The sequence below is a fragment of the Microcaecilia unicolor genome, chromosome 8 (genome assembly GCF_901765095.1).
Source record: "Microcaecilia unicolor chromosome 8, aMicUni1.1, whole genome shotgun sequence".
Taxonomy (NCBI): Eukaryota; Metazoa; Chordata; class Amphibia; order Gymnophiona; family Siphonopidae; genus Microcaecilia; species Microcaecilia unicolor.
The window spans coordinates 87,518,179-87,529,137 of NC_044038.1; the positions used below are offsets into that span (position 1 = coordinate 87,518,179).

General features: G+C 45.0%; 1 protein-coding gene across 3 annotated transcripts in view; it reads left to right on the forward strand.

Moving 5' to 3' along the window:
* The window catches only part of LOC115476924 (sialoadhesin-like), a 110,977-nt gene extending 104,235 nt beyond the window's left edge, over positions 1 to 6,742 (forward strand). For all 3 annotated transcript variants that reach the window (XM_030213509.1, XM_030213511.1, XM_030213510.1), the window contains one exon: positions 6,224 to 6,742. In XM_030213509.1, the coding sequence (XP_030069369.1) occupies positions 6,224 to 6,451 (228 nt within the window). In that variant the 3' untranslated portion in view covers positions 6,452 to 6,742. The remainder of the gene's footprint in view (positions 1 to 6,223) is intronic.
* The last annotated feature ends 4,217 nt before the right edge of the window (positions 6,743 to 10,959 follow it).

Genomic DNA, 10,959 nt, shown 5'->3' on the forward strand with positions numbered 1-10,959 from the left:
AGCCCTGCTTCTTTCTGATGTGTATGTAAAGGCAGTTTTCCCTATTTGTTTGACTTTCCCTTTGTTTCTAGTGTCTGTTATTTGATTCTGTGGCACAGCCTTGTGTATTCCTATAGGTGGTTTTCCTTCCCCTTTTCCATGAGTGCTTTAAGGTACAGCCTAGAGTATTCCTATGAGTGGCTGCCCCTTTTCCCTGAGTGCTGTAAGGTACAGCCTAGAGTGTTTCTATGAGTGGCTTCCCCTTTTCTCTGAGTGCTGTAACGTACAGCCTACAGTGTTCCTATGAGTGGCTTCCCCTTTTCTCTGAGTGCTGTAAGGTACTGCCTAGAGTGTTTCTATGAGTGGCTTTCCCTTTTCTCTGAGTACTGTATGGTACAGCCTAGAGTGTTTCTATGAGTGGCTTCCCCTTTTCCCTGAGTGCTAAAACGTACAGCCTAGAGTGTTCCTATGAGTGGCTTCCCCTTTTCCCTGAGTGCTGTAAGATACAGCCTAGAGTGATCTATGAGTGGCTTCCCCTTTTCCCTGAGTGCTGTAAGGTACAGCCTAGAGTGTTGCTATGAGTGGCTTCCCCTTTTCCCTGAGTGCTGTAAGGTACAGCCTAGAGTGTTCCTATGAGTGGCTTCCCCTTTTCCCTGAGTGCTGTAAGGTACAGCCTAGAGTGTATCCCTTTAGTTGGCTCCCTTTTCCCTTGAGTGCTATGTGGCACAGCCTATTGTACTCCTATGAGTGGGTTCCCATTTTCCTTGAGTGCCTTCTGGCACATCCTTGAGTATTCCTTTGAGTAGCTTCCCTTTTCCCTGTGTGCTGTATGGTACAGCTTAGAGTGTTCCCATGAGTAGCTTCCCTTGTCCTTGAGTTCTGTGTGGCATTGCCAAGTTCTGTTCCTGTTGTGTGTTTGAGCTAGTTCTGTCCCTGTTCCCTGTCAAGCCAAGTCCCTTTCAGAATCCTGTTCCAGCCAAGTCTGTTCCAGAATTCTGTTCCAGTTAAGCCAAGCCAAGCCCGTTCCAGAATCCTGTTCCAGCCAAGCCTGTTCCAGAACCCTGTTCCAGCCAAGCCAAGCCCATTCTAGAACCATGTTCCAGCCAAACCCGTTCCAGAACCCTGTTTGAGAATCCTGCATCCCGTTCCTGTTTGAGAATTCTCTTCCTGCCTTGTGTATTAGTACATAAGTACATAAGTAATGCCACACTGGGAAAAGACCAAGGGTCCATCGAGCCCAGCATCCTGTCCACAGCAGCGGCCAATCCAGGCCAAGGGCACCTGGCAAGCTTCCCAAACGTACAAACATTCTATACACGTTATTCCTGGAATTGTGGATTTTTCCCAAGTCCATTTAGTAGCGGTTTATGGACTTGTCCTTTAGGAAACCGTCTAACCCCTTTTTTTAACTCTGCCAAGCTAACTGCCTTCACCACGTTCTCCGGCAACGAATTCCAGAGTTTAATTATGCATTGGGTGAAGAAACATTTTCTCCGATTTGTTTTAAATTTACTACACTGTAGTTTCATCGCATGCCCCTAGTCCTAATATTTTTGGAAAGTGTGAACAGACGCTTCACATCCACCTGTTCCACTCCACTCATTATTTTATATACCTCTATCATGTCTCCCCTCAGCCATCTCTTCTCCAAGCTGAAAAGCCCTAGCCTCCTTAGTCTTTCTTCATAGGCAAGTCGTCCCATCCCCGCTATCATTTTAGTCGCCCTTCGCTGCACCTTTTCCAATTCCACTATATCTTTCTTGAGATGCGGCGACCAGAATTAAACACGATACTCAAGGTGTGGTCGCACCATGGAGCGATATAACGGCATTATAACATCCTCACACGGACGATCCAAGATGGCAGCGTAATAGGCAGCGCGAGGAAGTCGCTCCGAGAACCGAACAGGGTGGAAAACTCTTGCTGACGAAATGCCCCGTACCAAAAGGAAGGGGTTAACGAGGATAGTGCCCCCACCTACCTCGACTCCTTCCTCGTCCCAGACGGGACTTGAGCGCTTCTTCTCGCCGGTTTCCCAGACAGCCAGAGAGACGGATCCCATTGCGGGGATCCTTGGGGAAGTGGAGGACCCGCTGGGAGAGGACGCATCTCTTTCTCCACCATCGATTGTTAGACCTCCATGCCCAGCATCGATGACGAATACCGAGGTGGTACAGTGCCCTACCGGAAGTGTTGTGGGTGAGTTCCACTGTGAGGGTTGGGAAGCGTTACGAAAGACGCTGAGAGCAGAGGCGGGAGCCCTAGAGAGAACGAAGGAGGTAAATCTCGAAATGATTTGGGCAAAGTTGAACAAGATAGATATGACTTTACAGTAAACATCAGGCGAATTTAGTAACTTTAATAATAAATTTCAGAAGATAAACTCAAAAGTAGACCTGATAAAAGAAGAAATAATTGGAAAAATGGCTGATATTCAAAAGAATGTTGATTCCCTTCAGGAATTTAAAGTAAATGTGGTGAAGGACAGTATTGAACTTCGGAGACGAATGGAATAAATTGAATATTTCAATAGAAGGCTAAATTTACGTTTATTGAACTTTCCCAAACTCCTAGGTGTTACTCCTTTGGATTTATTTAAAAGATATTTCAAAGAGGTATTGAAAATGCCTCTGGAAGCTATGCCGCCTGTAAACAAAATATATTATATTCCTGCTCATAAAGGAGAGATTGGGAAAAATCAAGAATTGTAACAGAATAATTTAGACCTTGATAATATTTCAGCCATGCTTGAACAATCGTAGGATGAAACAACAGAAAGGACTACATTGATAGTGTCTTTAATATTTGAACAGGATTTGAATAATATAATGAAACAGTACTTTAAGAATTTAAAAACCTGTTTTGGGGGAATTAAAGTACAAATTTTTCCTGATATTACAAAATCGACCCAACAAAGAAGGAAAGCCTTCTTAGCATTGAAAGCAAGAACTGCGGAGATAGGAGAGATGTTCTTCCTAGCCTATCCGTGCAAATGCCTTATTAGATTGGGTCAGGTTAAATATACATTTTTTCACCTGATAGCCTAAAATCTTTTCTAGATTCTAAAACAGTTGTAACAAAGTAGGAATGGGAATTTACGCCACCTGTTATTTTAGATAAGTTATCCTGTACATTTTCCCCTTATCGTCTCCACTGTTTAATGAGGTCTAAGGAAGCAAATAGTCATGATTGCAAAAATATTAAGATTAATTCCTGAAGTACTACCAAGTATGTAATTTCATTTGTCTTTTAATTTTATTATGATGATTAATGTACTATGGCTGTATTTCAATAACAAGGTTATTCTTGTTAAAAAGTTTAAAATTAATAAACAAATTGAAACATAACATCCTCACACCTGTTTTCCATACCTTTCCTAATAATACCCAACATTCTATTCGCTTTCTGAGCCGCAGCAGCACATTGAGCAGAAGGTTTCAGTTTGAGCAGAAAGATCCCTTTCTTGGTCCGTAACTCCTAACGTGGAACCTTGCATGACGTAGCTATAATTCGGGTTCTTTTTTCCCACATGCATCACCTTCCTCTTGCTCACATTAAACGTCATCTGCCATTTAGCCGCCCAGTCTCCCAGTCTCTTAAGTTCCTTCTGTAATTTTTCACAATCCTGTCGCGAGTTAACGACTTTGAATAATTTTGTGTCATCAGCAAATTTAATTACCTCGCTAGTTACTCCCATCTCTAAATCATTTATAAATATATTAAAAAGCAGCGGTCCTAGCACAGACCCCTGAGGAACCCCACTAACTACCCTTCTCCATTGTGAGTACTGCCCATTTAACCCTACTCTGTTACCTATCCTTCAACCAGTTTTTAATCCACAATAGGACTTTTTCTCCTATCCCATGACCCTCCAATTTCCGCTGTAGCCTTTCATGAGGTACCTTGTCAAACACCTTTTGAAAATCCAGATATGCAATATCAACCGGCTCCCCTTTGTCCACATGTTTGTTTACTCCTTCAAAGAATTCAAGTAAATTGGTCAGGCAAGATTTCCCCACACAAAAGTCGTGCTGACTCGGTCTCAGTAATCCATGTCCTCGGATGTGCTTTGTAATTTTGTTTTTAATAATAGCCTCTACCATTTTCCCTGGCACCGACATCAAACTCACCGGTCTACAATTTCCCGGATCTCCCCTGGAACCTTTTTTTAAAATGGTCGTTACATTGGCCACCCTCCAATCTTCTGGTACCACGCTCGATTTTAAGGATAAATTGCATATCACTAGCAGTAGCTCCGCAAGCTCATTTTTCAGTTCTATCAGTACTCTATTATCTTGAGTATGCTCTGTCTATTTGCCACGTCTGATATCCTGTTTGTATTCAGTGCCTGGTTTGCCTCTGCTCTGCGCCTCCCCAGAGAACTTGTCTGCTGCAGCCCAAGGGCTCACCAACCTGAGTTTCGTGACATTTGCCTCTTATGGGCTATATCTTGGCTGTCTTTCTCCCCTTACCTGGCAATCTGCAAACAGATTGGGATTTTCTTCCATTCAGCATCAGTCTTCCTAATTGGTCTCAAGTGCTTAATTCCCTGCACCTGGGTTCATAGCCCATGCTGCTTAGTTTCTACATTTCCTTGGCTGCTTGTCTCTTTTCTGTGAGCTCACTCCCTGTCAATTCAGGAGTCCTGGGGACTACATCTTCCAGATTTATTATAGGCTCATTACCTTTCATAGTTGTCCTATTTTAAAGACATCAGGAGCATAGCATCAGGAGGCAGTATAAACAGTGACATACTTTCCAGCATGTCACAATGCACACATATAAGCTTTCATGCACACATACAGACACACAAACACATATCTATAAATACAAAACATATGCAAACACACACATGCATACACACAGGAAGGAATTCAGTACATGGTGTCCTAAGTTGGGCGCCAAAATGATGGACACTAAACTAGTATTCTGTAAAGGGCGTTCTACGTGGAATGACCTTTACAGAATAGTAGCTTAGCTTAGTGTGCATTTTGGCACCTAACTTTGGGCATGAGAATTTATGCCTACTAAAGGTTGGTGTAAAAGCTGGCACCCAATTTATGGCAGCTAGTTGTGCAAATGATAGTATTCTATAGCATCGCATCAAACTTCTGGGAATACCCCTGACCACCTATGCCTCTCCCATGACCACGCCCCCCCCCCCCCCCCTCCCCATGAAATGTAGGCATGCATGAATAGGGCAGTGGTTCCCAAACCTGGTCCTGTAGGCACCCCAGCCAGTCAGGTTTTCATGATATCCACAATGAATTGTCAACACTTTAGAGTTGAACGTGCATCTACCCTAAGCGCTATTCTATAACATCCATGCCTAAATTTTATAGTGTGCAACTCAAAAAGGGTGTGGCCATGGAAGGGGTATGGGCAGATCAGGGGGCATTTCTAGAAGTTAGGTGAAATGCTATAGAACAGTGTCTATAGAAAGAGATTTGCATATAATGGAGGCAGTGTATGCATATCAAGTTCATGCATATTCATTGTAAATATCCTGAAAACCTGACTGGCAAGTGGTATTCCAGGACTGGATTTGGGAAACCCTGTTATAGAATACTGTTGTTAGCATGCTGAACTGCCAATAATCAGGCACCAGCATTTACACCAGATTTTGCCTGTGTACATGATTTCAACAGGGAGCAGATGGAATAGACGGGAATATGTTTCCAGTTTCTCAAAATATGCAATAAGGCTAAGTGCTTTGAAAATATGCCTCAATGTCTACTCAACATTCCTGTTGTTTTGGCATGTTATGGAATGTACAGCAAAGAAAAAAAGATTATTGTTTTTGCAAGCTAGAACATGAAGGTTGGCCATATGAGGACCAGGGAAGTAGAATCCAGAGATTGTACTGTAAAAGGATCCCACTGTGAAAAAAAAACCTTGACTAGAGGATAAAATGTTTATACCAACAACATAGTTACTAGAGAATTTGACATGTGGCATAGGATTACAGTATGAGGGAGCATTCACGCATGCCCGCCTTCTAGTCTCTTCTGGGCTTTGGGACAGGGGGTGCAGTCAGCAGCCATCGGGATGACATCAACCCATGTGTGTCACTGATTTTTCTGCTGCCACAGAGAACCTATGCTACAGGTAAGCAATATTACTCCCTTTTGCTTTCCATTTGCCAATCAGGTTATTTCATTTGCACTCAGAATGTCAAAGCCATTTCCCAGCGAGATGTGGATTTACATCCTAAGTATTTAAAATGTAATGTTCTGTCTTGCAGAAGAAACAGATAGAAAATCAAAGTGATCAGCATCATTCACAGCAAGAAAATCTGCATTACTCCAGTGTCCTACACGAACATCCAGAAAATGTGCATTACTCCACAGTGATGCATTCACAGCCAGAAGAACCTCAGTACTCCACTGTGCTGCGTTCACAACCTCCCAGTGCCCCACAGTCTACACCTGAGGTCAAAGACCTTGTTGAATATGCACCTGTGAAATACTAGAACTCTGTACTGTATATGTATGGAGAAATGAAAGCGTTCATATTGGACTGTCATTTTCTTAAATTATAAGCACAGAGGTCAATACTCAAAGTGATTTAAATAGCCAGAAACAGCTCCTGACCATCTAAATCATTTGTACTGGCGGATCAGGTTCAAGGCTCTGACTAATTTTTTAAAGCCTGACACTTCTCCCTCCTTGGTTTCTTCTTTTAGCTTTTATCAGTCCTCTCAAGTAAAGTGGTGTGGTAGCCGTGTTAGTCCACTTTTAAAGGTAATAAATAGAAATAGTGCAGCGGCCTTTGATCCTGGGGAACTGGGATCGATTCCCGCTGCAGCTCTTTGTGACTCTGGGTAAAAGTCACTTAACCCTCCATTGCCCCAGATTAATCGCTTTGGATGTGGTTGCAAAAATAAATCAAAACGTAGAAAAGAAAATAAGATGATACATTTTTTTTATTGGGACTAAGTTGACACATTTTTTGATTAGCTTTCAAAGGTAACCCTTCTTCAGATCAGGTCTGAAGAAGAAGGATTACCTTCCAATAAAAAAGATTTCATCTTATTTTCTTTTCTATGTTTTGATTTATTTCTATTTATTATCAGTCCTCTCAAAATGTGCATTCTGTTGATATGTGCTTATTAAATGTCCCTTCATTGAGGTGCATCTGACTTGAGGCTAATCAATCTGCAATGCTTCAAATTGCTGACTCCTTGATTTGGAATACCTTGGCAATGGGACTTCGAGTGGTGTCATCAATTGTGCAATTCAGGAAGCAACTGAAATCACTCTTTGAAGTTTGGAGTCATGATGTATGGAGTTGCTCTCTGTACTCTGTTAGTTGCTGTCTTGTTTGTTTTTTTTTTTTTTATATGTGCTGTCTCGGTGCTGATGATTATGTAGGTTGTTGTGTTGTACATCGCCTAGGGCAATTGGATAGAGTTTATAAATATTTTAAATAAACAAATGCTCAGCAGCACTTAACTGAATAAAGCCACTATAAATGCTTGGCTAGTGCCTAAGCCATAAACAGCTCACTTGTGGGCGTACTTGGACAGAGTCAACACTTACACACAAGGTGAAAGTAGAGGCTGACCAAAGACGAATCATCACTGGAGATATGAATCCAACAGTCTTTATTATTATACTTAAAAGTATAACAATAGACTGTTGGATTCATATCTCCAGTGGTGATTCGTCTTTGGTCAGCCTCTACTTTCACCTTGTGTGCTTTGTCATCGTAAAGGACTTTTCCTGTCTTGTATTTCAGAGACAACACTTAGCCAGTTAAGTGCTGTTATTCAATATGTAACTAGCTAGAATAACTGCATAAAACACAATCCTTTCTTTATGCAGTTCATCGTAACTGAATATCACACTTAACTGGCTATGTTTTCACTGGCCACATATGCCTGGATATTCAATGCCGGTGCTGGTCACTGCTAGCTGAATATTGGGTCCACAGTTCCTTAGGTTTCTTTTACTAAGCTGCGGTATGTGGTAGCGTGCACTTACCACAGCTTAAAAGGGCTTACTGCGGGAGGTCCTGCGGTAAATCTGAGATTAATATGTACAAACCATGTGCTACAAAATATTTTCAATTTTATGGCAGAGGAGATGTGTCAGGGATGGAGAGTGGATATCCCAGCACTGATCAGTTAGCGCTCTGTCCGCTGACTCACAAATGATTAATGCATGAGCCCTTACCATGTACAAAATAGGTGCCGGTGAGTGCTTGCTAATGGCAACATTAGTCCGTGGCCATTAATGTAAAAAATGGGAAAACGCCCATTTTACTGCTGCAGTAGAAAGTAGCCTTAGCGCGCGGGACAAGGGCACACTAAGGCCACTTTTTCCCGCACATTTGTAAAAGGGTCCACTAGTCTCATGGGGGGGGGGGGGGGGTGCAAAACTGTGGAGTTACACTAATTTTGTACAACAGCAGTTCCACATGGAGCTATTGTTATAGAATTCATGCTTAGAGTGCATCATCCTGGAGCCTAAATTTTGGCGCTCTTTATTGAATCTACCCATATATGTGCGTAAGTAGGTATTTCTGATAAGGTGCTACTTCTACACGCATCAGATTTGAAGGGAACATATTATGGTTGTGTTTTTGGCAGACCTATGGAGGGTGTTTTCATAATAGCTCAGCTAAATAGGAAGTTCATATAGGTGGCTCTATATTTTAAAGGAAATTAGGTGACGTAGAAGGGCATTTTCGATATGATGTCTGTCTGATTTTAGATGTTTTGCAAAAAACATCCAAAATCTGAATAGAAAAGAAGTTAATTTTCAAAAAAGAAAAATGTCTGTCTTTTGTTTTCAAAAATACTGGTTGTAACAAGGTTTTGTGCTTTGGACGTTTTGATTTTTTGGTCCATTTTCAAAACCAAAACGTCCAAGTGAAAAATGTAGAAAATCAAGCCATTGGGATGTAGGAGGGGCCAGGATTTTTAGTAGACTGGTCTCCCAAACATCCCAGAACATATAGTAACATAGTTTCTCCGAGGACAAGCAGGCTGCTTGTTCTCACTGATGGGTGACGTCCACGGCAGCCCCTCCAATCGGAAACTTCACTAGCAAAGGTCTTTGCTAGTCCTCGCGCGCCCATGTGCACCGCGCATGCGCGGCCGTCTTCCCGCCCGAACCGGCTTGTGTTCGTCAGTCTTCTTTTGTCCGCGCTCGGTACGGTCGTGTTTGCGCCGTTCGCGCCCCTTAAGTTGACCCTCGCGCGTCTTTTGACTTTTTCGCTTTCAAAAAAAAAGGGATTTCGGAGAAGGGCCTTTCGGTCTTTTTCCCTTCCCCGTATTTCTAGTTTTTGGCCCCGATAAGTTTTCTTTCGTTTTCGGGGTAGGCCCCTCTGAGGCCTCGGGTCGAGTTTTTTTCTCCCCCTCTTTTTGGTGCCTTACCGCAATTACGAATTTTGATTTCGCCGGCGTGATTTTTCCGCCCATGTCATCGAAGTCTCCCAGCGGCTTCAAGAAGTGCACCCAGTGCGCCCGGGTAATCTTGCTCACTGTCTTCAGTGTCTGGGGGCTGGGCACCGCCCGCAGGCCTGTAGTCTTTGCGCCCTTTTACAGAAAAGGACTCAGGTAGCGAGATTGGCCCAGTGGAACATTTTGTTCTCGGGCTCTTCGTCGACATTGGCACCGGGAGTATCGAGTGCGTCGACGTCAACAGCGTCAAGACCTCCGCCCTCGGCCGCGACTGTATCGATTGCATCGAGGCATCGACCCTCTGCATCGTCGGGGCCGAGACATCGGAAGGCTGCGTCGGCGTCGGTGGTACCGGGACCTCCACTAGTGCTGATGTCGTCAGACGGTGGTGCTTCGTCTGGAGTGCAGGTGAGGGCTGTCCATTCCCCTGCTGGTGGCGGTAAGCCTTCGGGTGGGTCTCCCCCTACCCTGAGGGCTCCTGCGGTACAGCCCCCCCGAGACCGACCTTCTTCGGCCTCGGCCCCGAGGAAGCGACGGCTGGATTCTACGTCCTCCTCGTCGGTACCGGGAAGCTCCGGTGACATGCTTCGTTTGAAAAAGTCAAAGAAGCATCGACACCGGTCTCCTTCCCGCGTCGGTACCGAGAGCTCTGGGTCGCCGTAGGAGTCGGCACCCAGTAGGCATCGGCACCGGGAGGACCGCTCACCCTCTGTTCAGGACAGCCCGGAACAGCCTCCACGCCCGGAACAGACTCTGACTTCGACTCCTGCATCGGCTTCCATGTTTTTCTCCACAGCCGCCCTGCACGAGAGTCTCCGGGCCGTTCTCCCAGAGATCCTGGGAGAGCTGTTGCGCCCTTCTCCTCCGGTACCGGGGGTGCTTGCGCCACTGGTACCGTCGAGTGAGGCGCCGGCTGGCCCCTTGCCCGGGGTGAGGTCTCCGACATCGGTGCCGCTTGCGGTACCGACTGCGGTCGCCTCCCAGGAAGGCTCCCCGACGACGTCGGCGGAGGGAGCTTCGCCGGTGCGGGCAAGGGAGTCTACCTCTCGACGCTCCCACCTTGACTGTGGTTCCACGGAGTTGAGCCGGGCACGGCTTCAGACACAGGTTCGTGAACTTGTGTCTGATACCGATGGTGAGGCCTCGTGGGAGGAGGAGGAGGACATCAGATATTTCTCTGACGAGGAGTCTGATGGCCTTTCTTCTGATCCCACTCCCTCCCCTGAAAGGCAGCTTTCTCCTCCCGAGAGTCTGTCTTTTGCGGCCTTTGTCCGGGAGATGTCTACGGCTATCCCCTTCCCGGTGGTTGTGGAGGACGAGCCCAGGGCTGAAATGTTTGAGCTCCTGGACTATCCTTCTCCACCTAAGGAAGCGTCCACAGTACCCATGCATCATGTCCTAAAAAAGACATTGCTGGCGAACTGGACCAAGCCTTTAAGTAATCCCCACATTCCCAAGAAAATCGAGTCCCAGTACCGGATCCATGGGGACCCAGAGCTGATGCGCACTCAGTTGCCTCACGACTCTGGAGTTGTGGATTTGGCCCTAAAGAAGGCTAAGAGTTCTAGAGA